Raw genomic sequence first — 19,434 nt, forward strand, 5'->3', positions numbered from 1 at the left:
CACAAACATGAGCAAGTATTCTGTTGGGCATTGGATTTGGCAGTTTTAAGATTATCCCATTGCCGTCTTTTTAAATAGATCAACAAAGTCCAAACTTGGAACAACAAAGCTATGAATGAGGCCAAACACATGCTCAACAGTTTTCAAGTGTTTCAAAGGCATGCCTATAACTAATTAGGTCTACGTGGTTGAAGTGTAGCAGAAATCACTGGTCACTATCAAGAATAGTAGTGCTATAATAGGTCAATAGATGTGGTCAATAGATGTAGATCATTTTATTAGCACCCCATGTTTAAGAAGAAAGTGTTAAACTCTCCACAGGTTTATAGTTAGTAGGCATAAACACTGCTTGTCATGATATATTTTGTTTGTAAAAATTGATAAGCAGAATGCCAAACTCTTCAAATATTGTGGAGACCCCCAAAAAATCAGGAATACCACGCGAAGTATTGAAATGGATGCAAAGTTTGGATCTAACATATTCAATTAAGAATATTAGAAGGTAAAACAAGATATTTATCAGGCCTCTAAGCTCCTTTGTTTTTCCGGTGACCAAACGTGGACTTCCAGAGATTTTTCTCAGCAGCTAAATTCTCGCTCCTGGCAGTCAAAATAAAGTCTGTTAAAAATTTATTGAGTGATATTGTGTTTTTGCATTTACTCATGTAATAATAATGTAAACAAGGCCCTGAAACATATTTGCAGTTATAGTGAAATGCACTACTTCCCAAATATGTAGGCTAGGCTAGAGCTAGTTTTGGACTTTTTATTAGGTTGATGCTCAGACTTTTTGCAAAAGTTTTATCAGCAATATATATGTCATAGGCTTGTGAGAGACTTTGTCTTGCTGTGAAAAAAGGTTGTGAATATGAGTGGAAAAATGTTTTAAATATGCATACTAATGGATTTAAAAAATATTGGCTTGCGGAAGCTGATAACCAAACATGGCCTACCAGCATGGTAGTTTCGGTGGCAATTTACTGACTTTTTGGCGGCGAAGGTCACAGGGAGCTTAGAGGCCTGTTTATGTTTGTGAAGTAATAATTTATATCTAAACTTAATAATGTATGGAAACTTTGTTGGAACTCTAACTCAAATGCATCACTTGGCTGAACTTATTTTTTTAATTTATTTACATAAAATATTGTGTAAGGTAATCACTAATCAGTTATCATTGAGTTGCATTCTCAGCAACCTCAATGTCATACTTTTCGCTTGAATCTGATTACATAATTTTTGCTATTCACAAAATTGTTCAATTTTTTATTATTCTGTCTGTTACAATTTTGAACTTAAATATTTAATTTTAAACTCAAATTTTGATTTACTCACATAAATTGTGCCCATAGTTGATGCATTGTTATTTGCTTCAGATGGGAAAATGTAATCATGATACTACCTGAAAAAATTTAGTTTTTCATTTTTAAGAAAGAAATGGTTCAACACCTGAAGTGTTTATTGTGGCACAAAACTTGAATGTTGCTAGAAGGATTTCATAGCTTGAAGCTGCAATTCATTTCGTCTGACTATCTTCAGGAGCTTAAGATTTAGGCTTGCCGCTTTTAATTGTGTAAACATGTATTTAAAATAGAATTTTTATGCATGTTGATAATATTGGAGTTTGCTTTATTTGTTCGTTTTACGTATTTTTCAAATTTTCTTTTTTACATAATGTGCTAGCTGAAGATGCTATTACTATAGAGAAATTGATTCTTAATAAATTACACTAAGAGGTTAGATTGTTATGCAAATGCCAGCATTTGATGAATGCAAAATAGCAGTACCATCAGAAACAGTTAAACATCTTTAAACTTTTCGAAAAAAATTTTCTACGCAGCACAGTGCAGTTGAATTCGTTGTCTTAGCTTTTCTTCACATCGAATGCTTGAAGTTAGTATTGCATCCAAGTAACTGAATTAAGAGACTTATGATTGTAACAAACGCAGATGACACTGCCAGAGTTTTTGTGTTGTTGATATTAATTGTTAGTCCATATTTATTTCATCTAATACACTTTGCAAACCACTTAGTGCAGTTACGTGCAAGATTGTGTCATCAAAAGAATTGGTCAAGCTTTGTGATTTGAGTGGTGGTTTTGTCATTAAAGACTGTAGATTTTTACCTGTTACCAACACTGTAATTAAAGCGATATAATACTTTTGTTTCAGAGACTTTGCCAATGGCTTTCTTATTGCTGAAATATTTTCTTGGTATTATCCAAAAGACATCCAAATGCATTCCTATGATAATGGAACATCACTGCCCACCAAGCTCGGCAACTGGTCTCAACTAGAGAGGGTATGTAAGCAACCAATAGTGATTGCAATACTGTTATTATAACAAAGCAACTTATAAAATAATATCAACTGCTATTCTTGATTGATTGATTTGATTTCAATAACGACAAGAAAAAGAGAAAACAAAGTTCACAAAACAATATTTGGTATGATAATAATGTATAGCATGATCAAGATGGTAGTGTAAGATCATGTGTGGTTATTCAAATGCAACACGAACTTACAAAATGGTGCCATTTTTCCATCATAATTGATACTTTATAAGCCAACGAAGGAAATGCTTGCAAGTGAAATATAGGTTAAAAACTTTCAGACCTATATAATACAGGCCATGCCAATGTGTATTGTGTATGCATCAAATTTAATGGAAGGCCGATCTGCTACGCTTAATAGAAGTCAGAGTCGGTAGTGTAAGTTGATAGTCTGATATTTTTCATAATTTTAGGCTACTGTTATGTTATTACCATACAAATAATAGCCTAGATTTGGATACTTGTGCTGGAAATCCGAAAAGCATCTGGCAACACTGGTAACAGGGAAATATTTGTTATTTTTAATTTAAAACTATGAGTTTTACAGTGGTTTAAGATTCAGTGATCACACTTTTGCAATTTGGATTATCAAAACTATCATTTGAAAGAGATCCGTATAAGGTACAATTGGCATAGAGTTCAAAATCAAAATTCATCGGCCTTCAGTTAAGATTATAGGTTTGCCCCTTGGCAAAGCCTGTGTGTATAGATTGCTGCAGATTGCTTGTATAGATTAATTATAGATTGCGTAGTCCTGAGATTATTATTAAGCTACTCCGTGGTAATTCCAATATCTTGTTTTTAACTTTCTGTAATTCTGTATGTTGTTATAACCCCATATGCAACCCATAGGTTATTTTTTTCTGAATGAATTTTTTTATTTTTAGTTCTTTGCCAAAAATAAGTTGGAAATTGCCAAAGAAATGATTGATGGAACGATGCACTGCAAGTCAGGAGCAGCAGAACTGCTTGTTCAGACCATTTATTCCCTTTTAACAAACCGAGTGTAAGTGGAAGTTGTGTGTTAAAGTTTTCACATGCTTCACATTTTGACAGATTTTTTTAAATCAAATTGATGCTTGATGACATTAAAGATTGAATGATGCTGATCTTCAAGCATCAAATGTAAAGCACGGTACATGTTTCCGGTAAAGAACAAACCAAGGAAGTCTTGCGACCATGCCAGATTGTTTTACTTACCGTACTGTTCTATTTCAATTTCAACAACGGTTAAAGTTTGATTTTTGTTACTTTAACCTTTCTAGACCTCTGCTATGTTGGCATGTATCGTGTTTGCTGTGATAGTTAAAAAAATAAACTGGATTATAAAGAAGAAGGCTCTATTCCACCAGAGGAAATGCACCTTGCTTTTAATTAACTTCTTTAATTCTGTATAAGTTATCAATCGAACTACTCCAACGCACTGACGACCAGCAATTGGTAATGTTTAAGAGCTAACCAACTTGACTCGGAGCGAAACTAGTTCTAAAGGCAACTGACCTGCAAGCAACATTTTAAGGTGTGAGTTGAGATTGAGTTGGACTTGGCTTATGGGTGTTTATAAACATGACTCATAAATTACATCCACTAAAATACATCATATATATACATCTACATTCACAAGCTTTTAATTTTGTATACTAAGTCATTATCTATGAGTTAGATTATTATATTTCTTAGTTGATTGTACTGTGCAGACACTCACTAAAGCGGTTTCACAACTTTTTGCCTTATTGCAGAGCTCGAGTACTTTCTGATGAGCAAGCTGTTGATTTCACTGACAGAACATACCAGGTAATCGGCGTTTTATATAATTCCATATCTACACAAAGTGTGATAATTTTAACAATCAACAAGGGTCAGAGGAGTATGATTGTTACTTTCAAGGTATGAAAAACATTGAGCGATAATGGAAAATGGGTTCCAGGGGGGTATTGATGAGAAAGGAGCTGATAGAGCAAAAGCTAAAAAATTTCAAGCTCAACATTTTCTGCCAATTTTTACATCACTGGCCGGACTTTTAAGTAAATAAATTGAGCAAATTTAATGTCCATTTTGTGGTTTGGGACAATTCTGCGGCTCTACGCAGCTGATTCGGAATCTACCCGATTTAGTGATGACCTTTTTCGAAGACGACCTATTCGGTGCCAACATTCTTAAAAATCTTGCAACGGCTTCTGTTTATGTAAAGAAATTACAGGGATCGTTTAATTAAGTGGTTTCCATGTTTAACTTACCATGGGATGGCGCAGCAGATAAGGCACTCGCTTTCCAATCATGAAATCCTGGTTCGACTCCCGGCTTAAGGTGGTTGTTGAAAAACACCGCTTACCTCCACCCAGGGTGTAATAAATTGGGTTGGCCTAGTTACTGAAGGAAAGGCGGCCGAGAGAAAGGAACTGGCCGCCTTAATCTCGTTAGTGCCGAAGGCTTAGTATAATAAGAATCTTATATTTTCATCCCCCGATGTTTGGATCAAGTATGGGACTCACCTTACCTTACCCATGGGAATGAAACGGTTTATGTTGTAATTGTTTCTCAGTGAGGTAAATGTGAGTTAGCTGTTGTCCTGCAGGTATATCTAGCAACAATTGTGGGTAAACAATGAGCATTGATTTCGCAGTGGTAGATCATGCCAGTGACGTTAATGGAAGGGGAGAAATCTCATACAATTGACAAAGAAAGTAATAACGGTGAAATAACATTAGTTTGTAATATTTTGAGGTGGCGATCGCCGGATTCACTACTGATTGCTATTTCTTTGCCACAATGAGTACCATCAACTGGCAGTGTAACGACGTGATCTTTTGCTTTGAAGGTGCTAGGTTTGTCCACATCAAAATTTATACCCAGTGTTTTTAATAATACTGACTGACTTTTCCCAAGTATCTTAGATGCAATTCTCAGTTTGATTTCCATGGTGCAATGAAAACACTCACCTCTTATTGTTTTTTTGTTTTTTTACATGGCGTTGATTTCTATTATGTCAGCGTCATCTGTGCCTTGTGTTGCTTGTTCGATAATCTCATTGCTCCTTTACGAAATCGGAGCTCTCATCACTATGGAGATGCCTCAACGTGGTGTAGAAGTGAACCCAGGCTGAAAACTAGGCAACTCCTGGGATTAATAGGCACACGTAAAAGTCCCCAATGGCAGTCTATTTGGCAAAAGTGGGCAGTGTCTGACGGGCAAGCATCCTGTACAGCGGGCCTCGATAAACAGAGCACCCGGCAGTAACCTGTTTCCCTGAAGCTGCACGTTTCGACTGTGTTGACCGCAATATATATGGAGCTCAGAGCTGGCTAAGAGTGTGTGCGTAGTCATCGTGCAGCCACAACCACCCTCAACAACCATACATGTGACTGGCCTTTGTCTCAATTTGGACCTGGACCATACAAAGTCCAATGGCGATATGACAGTAACTGGGGCAGACTTGGTACCTACAGTTGGAAGCCGCCAATCCGGTTTCACACATTGACGGCGGACCTATTAGCTGGTGCTACGTTGCTAATTTATAAATGTGCTCATTGCGACATTTCACACTTAATTAAAACTATTGTTTCTAGGTTTTGACTCGCTAATGAATTGTTAGAATGAAGATCACTCTTCTTCATAATTCCTATAATTCCCTAACTGACAGATGTCGCCGTGGGATTTTAGAGCTTGTGTATCCATGCAGCAGACAATTATATTTCAATCACGAAATGCTGTTTGATAGCGATTGGCGATAATGGAACTAGGTTTCTGCTTAGTTGATCACTCACCTGAATAATCTCTATCATAATTCCTATATGTAAACAGATGCCACCGTGACATTTTAAAGAACTTCCTTATCTGTACAAAAAGTTGTGTTTTAACCATGAAACACTGTTTGACAGCACTAGGGAGACAGCACTCCGCACCAAATAGACCGTCTCCAAGTCAGAATATCTTCGATTCGGACCATTCGGTGTATTTTGCTAATGATCACTGACTTTTCTTTACAGACTCATCTTCCCATGCACGCGCGGTCCACTGCTTCGTTTGCTATAAAGAACAATTTGAAGTTAACTGAATGCATCACTGAACCCAACATCATCACTAACAAGCAGAAGGTAAGCCACAGCGCATTGGACCGTAACGGTTTGGTAATCTGGTGCATTGCTTTGTTATAATTGTTGTTTATCTGCTGGTGCTTTTTAAAAATAAACCATTGAACATTTTTTATAACTTTCTAGAACAATGACTTCTTTGAACAACAAGTTGAAAATTAAACGTGTTAAAACCAAGTTTTCAGTTGCTGGTCTCCACCTTAGCTTAGCATGATGGTACCATCAGATGGTAAAGATTGTACACTGTACAGTATGTAGTCTGTCCTATAACGACACTTTGCTTTTATTGGTCTTTCTTTGCTTTTCTTTTCTCCAAAGTTTTTCCGTCTTTTTCCTCTATTTGAATGTGGTTGCATCTTCTACTATCGCATTTTTTTTTTATCATATTGGTAGCCTATCTCTCTTCCTTGGCATTTCTATGATCTATTTTAAATTCATTTACGTTTTGAGTTAGTAGATGTTGTACATTACGTTAGTTTAGTATATTTTACATTTGGGCTCTTTATTTGTTGATTAGATTGACCAAGTGTTCCAATCATTTTGCTCCTTGTTAGCTTCTATTAAAAAAATCTTGAAGGTGGACAGCCGGAAGGTCATAGCATTTTTTTAAATTGCCGTTTTTGCTACCTAACAAAGTTTAAAATTGGTCAAAAGCTGTACATAAATAAAAAAAAAAAACGAGTAATTTATTCATGTAAATAAACAAAACCGGTAGATAACAAATTAACAACACAGGTGAAGTTGTCAAATTGAATGGAGGCTTACATAAATGTGTCGTTTATGCAAAATGAGTTCATATGTAATTGTACATCTTGGTTCTACATGACACCCTGTTAGCAAGTAAGCAAGCCACATAAAACTAGACACTATAACACAGAAAGCAACAATTTTAAGCAGCAACAAGTGGTAACGTTCTAAAGCCATGGCAACAGCGTCACGTGAAAAACAGACGTTTTCCGAGCGTCGGAACAGGGACCTTCCACGCAGACGATATATAGTTAGACATGAAGGCATCAGTGCATATGAAAGAGCATTTAAAAGCTTATCGATGCAAATACGGCAGACCAGGTAGCTGTACACTTGAAAAGCAGTCATCCCTTAATTGCGACTTAATAAAACTAAATAGTTCCAAAATAAAGCTTTCTGCCTAACAATTATTATTAGACAAATAAAACCTAACAACACAACATAATAACATGAAAATAAAATAAAAGAATGAAAATAAAAGAATGAAACGGCAAGGCAGAGGAGAGGCAAAAGCACATGACGCTTAATTGCCTTGGGAAAAACACAAATCAATGATGCAAAATTACGTGAAGACATTTAGCAGATGGGAGGCGCCTGCGGCAAATAGCTGCCTGTTGAGGCGAGGATTGCAAGATGTTCCTTGGGAAGGGCTAACATGAGTATGGCCGAAAACGTTTGCAATTTTTAGTTTATTTTCATGTTATTATGTTAAATGACGTCTGGTTGTTAGGTTTTATTTGTCTATGGTTGAGAAAAAAATCACCTCTTTACCAAAGTTAAATTATTATTAGATCCTTCAGCTGTAAGTTTGCGCAAAGTTCTAGACATCATCAGTTCGTCAATGTTGCAGTGGTTTAATCGCTTCAGTTCATTCTTTGCAAAGCAGTTTACAGACCACTTGAAGAATAAATGCAAAATTCGAATGTTCATGAACAAATTTTTGCAACACCAGCACTTTGTGTCCTTTGGACTTATTTTCGACAAAGGTGGCTGCATGAGTAAAAGCAGACCTTTCATTTTTTAAAGCAAAAAGCTTTGTTCGTGCCTCATGATTGGACACAATTGATTGATTGATTGATTGATTGAATCTTTATCCTCGGACTGGGAAAGCTTCTTGCAGAGCTTAATCCTGGCAGTTTCGCATACTTGTAGAGGCTTTGAATCACTGACGCAGGCCCGGTCACCGAGATTGACAGAGTGAAGTTTCCGATTGTTGAAGTCTTGTTGCCGGGGAATTATTCCATCCATTAGATGCCGCTGAATGGAGAGCAGTCCTTAACGTGCTTTGCTCAAGCGCACACCCCGAGAGTCGAACCAGCGCCGCTTGATCTTGAAGCTTCTTCGTTCCAGAAGTGACGCGCTAACCAATTGAGCTATCTGGGCGGACAAATGTAAATGCGGACAATGTACGAATATAGCTGAACTGTCAGTGAACATACGACAAAACAATATTCTGAAGGAGCAGAGAGACCACCACGATCATTCATTTGCAACAATTCTGTTTTGTAGTCTTCAATATCATCCGGAACATGAATAATTTATTTGCTTTTCACCAACAAATCTCTGCATGCTGGCACTTTGTTAGCCTTGAAATGCTTCTTCCTACGTAACCGCTCACATAATATGTCACATTCGCATCATCATCAGAAATACCATCAAGGTCCATCCCCACAAGATATTCATTCAACCACAAGTTTTTCGAAGCGGCATGTAAATCTTCTGTTTCAGAAAAGTTGTTATTTGCTATGAGCTTCATAAATTGATGAAATGCCCCATCTTTAAGCAAACTTAAAGATTTATGTATACAAAGGATCTTTAAGGCATAATATGCCGTAAAGCTTCTTTGTTTGATTTGAATTACTCTGATCAGCCAAAGTTACATTTCGTTTTCTTCTACCATAAATACTTTATCACATTCAGTTTAGTTTTTTGTGACGACAGCTCCTGAAGAGAGTCAGAAGTAAACCTGCAGCTTCGAGCTATGACCAACTTTCTAGGTACTTGCTATTTATATGTTTTGTACCACCAATCAACTTTTCAAAAGCATCGCTTGAGTTGCTCAGCGTGTTGGATCTACGAACAAGCAGCTAGGACTCTCTTTTAAAGGACACCTCTTGGTGAATTTCACCCAGTAGAATCATGGTTATTTCTGCCACATCCCTGTCACCAAAAACAATATCCCACGCTGCACCAACGATTACCTCCAGCCCATGGTGGAGTCAAGCTAACTACAACAATTTTCTATCCAGGTCTTCCTCCAAACGTTTAGCAGCACCCCAATGAATTTCACTGCTGCTAGGATAAGTATCCACCTACCAATGCATCTAGATTTCCCTTAGGTCCGGTACGCTGAGCAACTCAAGTAATGCTTTTGCTGGAGATGCACCAGAAGAATCTGTGAGATTTGGCAGATCCAAAAGTTTTTCTTCGTCATTTTCTGCTGTCCCAAACACTGATACTGTCAAAGTTTCTGAAGTCTGACCTGGCTGCAAACCCTGCATATTTTTCAAGAGGTTGTCACACAATGCTTTGGTACTTGCTCTCGCAATTGGTTCATGAGGTAGGCTGAATGGCACCTTAAATTGATCCTCCTCTTGTGATCGATATTGAGATTTAAAATTCATCAAGACTTGCACCACTAGCCTCCAATACAGTAGCGGCTCTGGCAGTGTTTGACATCGAAAGATGATCAGCTGTGGTGAATTACTTTTGGCAATGCCAATACAATTGTTTCTAAACCAATTGATGGCTTGCATTCTGTAACATAGTCAATTAGTCATCTCAACGGTTATCAGTCAAATCTTTATCTTCACTCATGAAACATCCAACGTCCTCATCTTCAATCACGTTGCCATGCACCAAGTTACCAAGCAGACAAGTTTGAAGCAGTAACATTGTGTAGCATTGCATACCATTCTTTTTGTATTTTAGTAGTGTTCTGCTATAAATTATTTTCTGAGCTCTATTTTTATGCGGGAAATTTAGTCTGTTTTGAAAAACGGTCGTATCGATATTAAAGCAACAGCTTTTCTTTCAGAATGAGTGTTCTCTCTTATTTGGCAGTTCAATTGTTTTCACTCTTGCAATTAGACGGGGATAGGAAGTAAAAATATTGCAATGTAGTCTACTAACTTTGCTGTGTTGTCTTACAGAATAATGAGCTAATCTCTTGCCCTTTAATAGCTTATAGCGCAAGTTTAAAATTTCAGAATGATGTCATCATGACTTTTATGACGTCATATCGACGTCATCGTCAAAAATTTATCTGAGATCTTTCTGTCAGACTAGACCCATTGAGAAATTTTAAAAGATGTGTATAGTTTGCCTGAAATAAGCTAAACCACTAGTGGCGCTTAGTGCTGCTTTTTAATCTTCATATTCTTCTCACACTTCGCAAAATGTTGCCAAATATCCAAAAATTGATTTCCACTTGTGAGCTATTAATAATCTAGTACACCCATTTTAATATATACATCAAAATGGGTTGGTGCTAGAGAATGAAAAGCAGAAAATATAAGAATTCCAAAATAAGTTTTTCGAAAATTTTAAGAATTAGCAAAACCGTGATGCTGGTTCTCAAACTTCAAGCTCTCGTTTACTTCACTTCGCAACACTGCCACAAAAAGCTTTGTTAGTTTCAACTGTTGGCATTAATTATTTAAACCACAGTTACTAAAATCATGTTTTTCTCTTTTTGTTTGGAACACTCTTTGGGTGTACTGTAGCCAGAGATGGGCGTGATCTTGATCTTCAAGATCACTTTTTTGGTGATCTTGATCTTGATTTTGAAGAACAATAAGATCAAGATCACTTTAAAATTGAAGTTTACTTACTAGATAGAGGCATTTTAATATGATAACCACTGTTAATATGATATGTGTCTAACAAAAGACGATTTAATTTTAAAGTCTCCATTTAATCTGATCAGTGTTGCCATTTCAAAATTGAAAAAGTTTTCTGTGTTGGTCATAATAAAGAAGTCAACTTCCGTGTACTTTATGTTGACGTATAATAAAAAATGATTTAACTTTGTTCACAATTTCCATGTGTGAATTTTAAAGAAATGTTTTCTTTCTTTGACTCAATTTTAGATGTTTCAAAACTCTAGAATGGCGGTGTTAAAAAATTTGGACTCTAGCCGACTTTGGTCATGTAAAGTGGTTTATTGCAGCAAATCAACCAGACCAAGACTTGTTTAAGGTTTGAGTATGGAGCGGTTTGTCTGACCGCAAACCTCTGAACTTTTTTGATAGCAGACAACAGTATCAAGGTTGCCAGATGAGTAAATGGTGCAATAAACATTGACATAATACAGTGAAAGTTAAAACTACTTAGTAGGACGAATAAAAACTCTCACATGAACCAGACAAAAATTTGGTAAAAAATGACGCAGTTCAAAGTTTATTTTTATTTATTTATTATAAATAAAAAGTATAAAACTAATTGCAAATTTTGCGACTTTTTCAGTACTACCGTACTGTAATTAACCTCGGCCGTGGGTGTGACGTTGCGGTTCTACGCAAACTACGTCAGCAATAGATAGGCCTAATAGCAACAGTCACTAACTTATTACAATTCTTAGGCCAGTGATAGAATAGTTAAAAGTAAAAGTTAGCAATACCAACTATATACCTTTATCCAGGTTGCTTATAGTAATTATTTTTTTGCAACATCATTGATCAAAAACTTCATTTTTTTTTCAAGTACACAAAAAGTGATCTTGATCTTCAAGATCATGATCTTGATCTTCAAGATCACCAATACTGGTGATCTTGCCCATCTCTGACTGTAGCCTACATTTATTGGCTAGGCAGTATTTTTTACAAGTTAGTTACTTAGCTTGACTTTAAATCGAATCCTCTCTGGTAGCCTACAAATGTGTTTATGAGTTACTTTATGTATATCAAGCATACTAATCGTAAATGAAAACTTAGCATGTCATCATATTTCCGAAACAAATTGTTCATCATATCTAGCTTGTGAAATCGAAAGTTTCCTTACATCCTTTTACATTGTTTTTACGTTTATTTGTCCTTCCTGTAGAAATCTTTATCATGGTTGGTTTTAATTTATTTTTCTGAATTGTTTGTCTGCGCCTGGAGGCAAACTAGTGTATTGATGCAACATTGTCAATCAGGCAAACGCGATCATCACAAGACACCTGGAACATCGCAATATGGAACGCTTGCAGGATCCTCTCCGGTTCAACATCAAACCAACGATTGGTGAAATGGCGGTTCGCATCCCCCCCTTTGCCGGCAATGAATCCAAGTCTGGAAGTGCAACAGCTGAAAGTAGGAAGCAAAGAGACATCACTTTTGGCGGTTTGTTGCTATGCTACTTTTTGTTTGTCTGTTCAGTGTTTATTTATATTGAGCTCAACCGTGGACTACTTCGTGGTCCAGGCTTAGGCCAAGTGCAACCGGTGACTTACGGTGACCATTCCGGGTCTTCTCACATTATCAGCGGGCTTCAAACGAACACATGGTTTGTAAAAGGGATTTTGTAATAGCTGGTAGGATATTGCAAGGAGCTTATTAATAATGTTATAGTTTTATTTATTGTCGCTGTACAACAGCTAAGGTCTTTTAGCGACAGGGCTCATTTTTAATTTGTATCAGGTTTACGATGTTATCACATTATTACCCGACTCATTCTCACTGCGCTATGCAGGATAGAACACAATCGGTACCGTTTTTAAAGTCTTCGGTTTGACCCGACCTGGAATTGATCTTAGATCTACCAGCACCAGAGCCGAAGGCGAAACCACTCGGCCACTGAGCTGGTCAAGGAGCTTATTGCATAAAAAAGTAATAACGTGTGTTTATATAGCGCCGTATCACTAGCAAATATGAGTTGCTCTCAGGCAGACAGTGTCTGGGATTTTCAATTGTGTTTGGCGTTGTTTTACGTTATTTTACGTTAGCTTCAATGGCGTGAACTTCGTGCTGGCATCAGGCGATATAATCTGTAATTAACGCTTCTGTCCAATGCCTACTGCAATTATGGAATTGCCTTTAACGCCTTAGTTCTATTTTCCAATCTTTTCCTAACTGGTTGGTCAGGAAAATTGTCCTACGTTAATGTGTCTACCAAGCAATCTAACCTAGAAAAGTAGTCCAAACAACTGCTGCATCAACTATTCATTGTATAGTTTTTCTGTGTTCTGTGAACATCTGAAATATACGCCACTGGGCAACAAAAAAATTCTTCAATCTTTTTTTAATAAATCCGTTTTGGACTATTTTCATCAGATGCCAAAAGCATGAAGCCGCGCTCCAACAGCGTTCAGTTTCGCGAAATCCAGGTGCAACAAATGAACAAGAGCTCACAGATGTCAGTGAAACCCGGAACAATCCACACCGTTCAAACACCAGTGTTTGGCCACTAGACTTACAAATTCTACGATTTCTACGGAAACTTTGCTTTTTAGAAAAGAACTCGGATATAATTCGCATTGTTTTCTAAGCTTGCTGATCAATTAGATTTGCTTAATAAAAAGTACTGATGGGTGTTCATTAGGGTGTTTTTAATTTTTTCATATCGTAAGTTTGATTTGTACAGGGCACCAGGTTGTTACAATTGGTAAGAAAACAATGTCTTTCAAATTTCAAGAAATTATTTCAACATTTACAACTTGCGCAAGGAGTTTGAAAAATTCGCAAAATCAATAAAACAAGCAACTTTACAACACGCAACCAAATAACCAGCTTTATTTAGTACTTTTAATATGCACGCATTTCAGGCACGTTTATAGGATAACAAAGCAAATATAGCAACAAAGCAACTATTCCTCTAACAACCTTTACACCGCGTTTCACCCATAACCGAGATGATCAGAAGCAGTGGCGTATTTAGAAAGCTTATTAGGGGGGGGGGGGGGGCAATACATTGTGTCAGTCAGCCGTGTAGCGGTCCAGAATCGCCAAAAATACCGTCATATGGTATTTGAACGGCCCCATACTTTAAATCAAGAGCGATTCCGCAGAAGTAAGTTACTGTTCCAATCAATGAACCAACAAAAGATATCAAGATCCGCTATGCCCCAACTATATATTTCGGAGACCACTGCTTCAGCTTCGACGATTGATTTTCCCGATTCTAGTTTTGGTACAGCCAGAAGTTTGGTAACGTCTTTGCCAGACACTAAAATTGGCAAACGGTCTACTTTGATGTGATTGTATTGCTCATAATCACCCATGATCTTCCCATCCCAATGTATGGTCAGTGGGGTGCAAGGGTCAAAAGCCTCCCTAATTTCTTCCGACAGCTTTTGGCGATAGATCTGGCGAGCTTTGTGAATTAAACTTGGGCTAATCATCAGATCACCGGTTGGATGGAGCAATTGCTTGGACACCGCCAGTGCATTTAAAAATATGAACGGCCTTCCTCGAGGTAGTATTGGTCCTGTCCAATGCTGCTGCTATCACGGGGGTTACTACAGCAATTTTACTTCGTCGGAATTTCGGCAGACAGCTTGCAGCACTGGACCCAGGCTGTTCGGAGCACGTTGATCCACCAGCTGATGGATGACGCCCATCTCCAGACTTCTTCTTGCTGAGTATTCATTTCTGAATTACTGGATTCCAGTATGGTTAAATTAGTAGATTCGGCAACACGAACTGCTTCCGCCTCAACTCGCTCTCTCTCCTTTAATGCTCTATTCCTCACTCGCTCGTCTCTCCTGCATAGAACCATATCAACGCCAACCATGGAACTCAGGCGCCCCTCTTCTCTCTGGGCAAGAAGGAACTGGCGATCTTCTTCTATGTTGATCATTTTCAAAGCATTACTGTGTGCTATATCGAATAGGTGATCCAATGATTTCTTAAAGTCTGTCCGTTTGACTAACTCAAGCGCACTCTTACGAGTGTAATTTTTTCACCTGATTAATCACATGGTTTTGATGGCGTGTTAGAATTCGTGCTCGACTCCAAATAGGCAAAAGCAAAGATACTGTATTCTGGATACTACTTTTCAAATCAAAACCTTTTTTACAATGAAAATCAAACAAAACTTGAAGCACTGCTCCCCTCGATGGTAATTTTACAGCGCTGAAATGACCTGAACTGCTACCTACCAGCCAAATTTTATCTTTAGACCTTGTCACAGCCATTGTACAACCGCAAACTGTTAGTAAACTGAAATAAATGCAACAGCACAACAGACTTGACAGTGTAATTTTTGTAGTTTTACGAGGTGTTGCAATTGTGACGTAACAATGCTTTATTTGTTCTGTGAAGTGACGTAGCCTACAAGTACCGGTAATTGCTTATATTCCGCTGCTAGATTATAGGCTAAACAACCTAAACTTTAGCTTCCTTGCGCAAGTAGTAAATGTCGACGGATTTCAACAAAAATTTGCCAAAAGGATTTTTTTACTGAAAGGAAATGAACACCACCCTGTACATTAATATTAACAATGGTTAAAATTTTGCGTATTACGCTAAAAACACCCTAGTGTTCATGCCGTTCTCAATTATTGTAGCTGTAAGCAAAGTTGTTGGGAGGAAATTTTGGCCCGGTACCAATGAGATCCTCAAGCCCCAAATCAAGATAATTCTAACACAAACGCACCAAGCCACACCGGTTTGGTTTTAAATCTTTATCCTCGGACTGACAAAGCCTTTGATAGGTTATTTCTGGTAGTTTCGAATAATGGTAGAGGCTTTTGTCGCAGAACCGGTTACCGAGATTGGTAGAATGAAGTTTTTGATTGATAAAATGTTGCTGCAGGGGAATTCTTCCATCCATTAGGTGCCGCTGAATGGAGGGCAGTCCTGAAACGCGTTGCTCGTGCACACACCGAGAGTCGAACCAGCGTCACTTGTTGAGTCGGGCGCTTAACCACAGTGGTGGTGGTTTCTTAAAAATTGCGGGATTTTAAAATTTACCCGAGTCCAAAAGTACCCCTGCCAACACTTCCCAGACAGCCACTTTATCTGGCTTGGCTCTGTTAAGCATCTGGGCCAGATAAAGTGGCTGGCTATGAAAGCTATCTTTTTACTAGCATCAGGAGGGAAAATTTCCCCCCGAAATATTTTTGAATGTGCTACCTACTGACAGAAGTGTAAGCTATTCTGTAATGTACTTTCTACTTTTACCAAACTTAACCACTGCTCAACAATCTTCATTCAATCTAACAATAATGTTATGATTTTATTTATTGTCGCACTGCAACTGCTAAGGTCTTTCAGCGACAAAGCTCATTTATAATATGTGTAGATCAGGGCGGTTGACAGGATTTCTCTGGCCCGGTACCAATTTATTTTCGGGCCCCCTTCATCGATAATGTTATGAATATAATGGTTGTGTACAAACTTTTATTGATGTGCTGTTAAAATGAGGATGACACATGCCGTTCAAAATAGAAAATTAAGAGGAATAGCATTTATATATTATTATTATATTCTCAAAAAAATTAAAATTTTTCCGTAAACCACGAATTCCTTGCTCTCAATCACAATTTTCGTTGGTACCGGTATGTTTAAAGTTGTGGGAGTTTTCGGCTGAAATTAATTTTTTGTAAAGTAGACGCAAGTAAGCTAGAAGTGATTACCACCAATATATATATATTATATTTAAAACAATGAAAACTATTAATACTACAAAAAGTGCTCAATGCTAAGCAAAAAGGCAAAGCAGAGCAAATTAAAACAAATATAGTTATTACTATCTGAAGCCTTTACAAATTGTTTCACCTAACGGATCATCAGAAGGTCTGAAAAAACGTGCAAACAGTAATGAATCGATAATTCTAAAAAGATATTAAATATTAGGCTACAACTGTAATTTAATCTGCAAAAAAAATCTCTAAACCTGTAATTCCTGAGAAGATATTAAATATTACAACTGTAATTTAATCTGCAAAAAAAACCTCTAAACCTGAATTCCTGAAAAGATATTAAATATTATATCGTAATCCAATCTGCAGAAAAAAAAACCTCAGAATTACTGAGGGCTACCTTCATCCGTTACGACAAAGTTTCAATCAATTTGTCCAAATGGAAACCAAGCAACAATGATGGCAACATCTGTGACATCACAAAGAAGCAAAATGCATTTGTGATGATCAGCGCAACCTGTAGTAACCTTCTTCTTCTCTCGTTGGTGATGCCTTCAACATTTAGTTGCAGAATGGTCACTCCTTGACCTACAACAGCTGGAGCTGTTCGCCCTGACAAGGGCGCTGTGCTTGGTCTGGGGGTACCATTCTGATGATTGTTCTTCCGCATGATGACTTTTATAGCGACAGTTGTAGCAAGTTTAGTTTCCCAAAGTAGGTACTTGCGGGACGACCACGTGAAGGTACTTGCTTTCGTCCCCCTGTAGTAACCAGTACCATCTAGACCCCTGTAGTAACCTGAACAAAATGAATAAAAATTGTTTTTAAACCTGTAAAAATTAAATGAGATGTATAACCTGTAAAAATCAAATGAAATTTAGTTTTTTCAAAATTATAACCTGTGAAAATCCCAAGGAATTGTAATGATGTAACTTGTTAAATTAATTAATTGTTAAATTAATGTTAAGCATCATCAATCGTTTTTTTTTTTTTTTTTTTGCAGAATAAATTACAGTTGTAATATTTAATATCTTTTCAGAATTATCGATTCATTACTGTTTACATGTTTTTTCAGACCTTTTGATGATCCGTTAGGTGAAACAATTTGTAAAGGCTTCAGATAGTAATAAAACTAATAACTATATTTGATTTATATTATATTTAGAATTAAAGAGTGGGTGAAGAAAAATATTCGTGTTCATGAAAAAAAATTCGTGGTTAGGGAAATAACTATACCCTGAATAGGCACTTCAACCCTGTAGGGGGCCCGGTACTTAACAATCTGATGGCTGAAGTGGCTGTTTTAACCTCTGATGGCAATTCCTTTAGATCTAATTATATTAAGATCTTGATAATGTTTGAAGTCACAGAGAATCTTTTAAATCCTGGCCCTTTAAATATTCCGGCTCCAAAAGTACCATCTAGACCCCCCTGTCAACGCCCCTGGTGTAGATCGATTGTTCAGTTTTTTTTTTATTTCTGACCATCACAACGAAAAAACAATAACTTGTATTACAAGCATAGCAGAGGTCTAGAAAAAGGTAGAAGCGACAAAACTCGGACGTTATAAAGTGCTTGATACCAAAGCAGAACAATCAGTTTAAAATATGGCACGGTCGCAACATTGGTCGACAAAGATATGAGGATGGAGGAGTGCAGGCAGATGTAGCACTTCTGTCTTTTTTAGGTAGGCTAAATCACAAGCCCGAACATTTTGCAGCTTCTGCAAAACAAGAAGTTAAGCGTTACAGTGCTTCCTCTGTGTAGGCAAGCAAGGCTGCATCAACATCAAATAGCAGTTCATGAATTAGTTGTGTTTTTGTACGTGCTCTAAGACGCCGAAGGTCGAACAGAGAGAGAGCCATCAGTGCGGTAGCGTATGTAGATACCCAGATAGATAGCAGTCTGCTCCGAGAGCTTAGTCGGTTAGTGCGTGACTTCTGGAACAAAAAAGCTTCAAGATCAAGCGGCGCTGCTTCGACTCTCACGGTTAGCGCTTGAGCAACTCACGTTAAGGACTGCTCTCCATTCAGCAGCATCTATAATGGATGGAATAATTCCCTTGCAACAACAATCGGAAACTTCACTCTGTCAATCTCAGTGACCGAACCTGCGTCAGTGATTTAAAGCTTCTACAAGTATGCGAAACTGCCAGGAGCTCTGCAAGAAGCTTTCCCAGTCCAAAGATAAAGATTCCATCAATTGAGACCATTCTCATCAAAAAGATCTTTGAAAGCTTCTTGGAGCATTGCAGTTAAGAATTGATTGAATCTTTATCCTCGGACTGGGAAAGATGCAAAAGAGTGTTGGTGCTAGATACAGCCTTGTTTAACACCATTTGATATATTAAAACGTGCAGATAGGTCATTGCCATGTTGAACTTGGCCATGTTGGTTTGTGTGCAGCTGGATGATCATGTTGAGAAATTTTGGAGGACAGCTTAGCCCTAATCGTTCCAAAATATTCCAGAGTCCATTTCTACTCACTGGTTCAAAAGCTTTGGTGAGGTCGACAAAAGGTGATGAAGAGGCCGTTGTTTTGTTTTCTACATTTTTTTTGTAGCCTAACTGACGGAGAACAAATACCATGTTGATGGTAGGCTACTTCTATTAGCTCTAAACCCGCATTGTGATTCTGGGAGGTAGCCTACTCTTCAAATAACCTATAAGAAGTAGCTTCCACTACATCCTAGTTAAATTTCT

The 19,434-nt window shown here is 37.5% G+C and overlaps 1 protein-coding gene across 1 annotated transcript; it reads left to right on the forward strand.

The window, feature by feature from the left end:
- Positions 1-325: 325 nt before the first annotated feature.
- On the forward strand, positions 326-13,683 carry LOC145783341 (spermatogenesis-associated protein 4-like). The gene is made up of 7 exons (XM_082595192.1): positions 326-502; positions 2,169-2,298; positions 3,217-3,335; positions 4,069-4,123; positions 6,316-6,423; positions 12,305-12,491; positions 13,422-13,683. The coding sequence occupies exons 1-7, from the start codon at positions 390-392 to the stop codon at positions 13,556-13,558; spliced, it is 849 nt and encodes a 282-aa protein (XP_082451318.1). The 5' UTR covers positions 326-389; the 3' UTR covers positions 13,559-13,683.
- Positions 13,684-19,434: the final 5,751 nt, after the last annotated feature.

Source organism: Aplidium turbinatum, chromosome 14, assembly GCF_918807975.1.
Source record: "Aplidium turbinatum chromosome 14, kaAplTurb1.1, whole genome shotgun sequence".
NCBI lineage: Eukaryota > Metazoa > Chordata > Ascidiacea > Aplousobranchia > Polyclinidae > Aplidium > Aplidium turbinatum.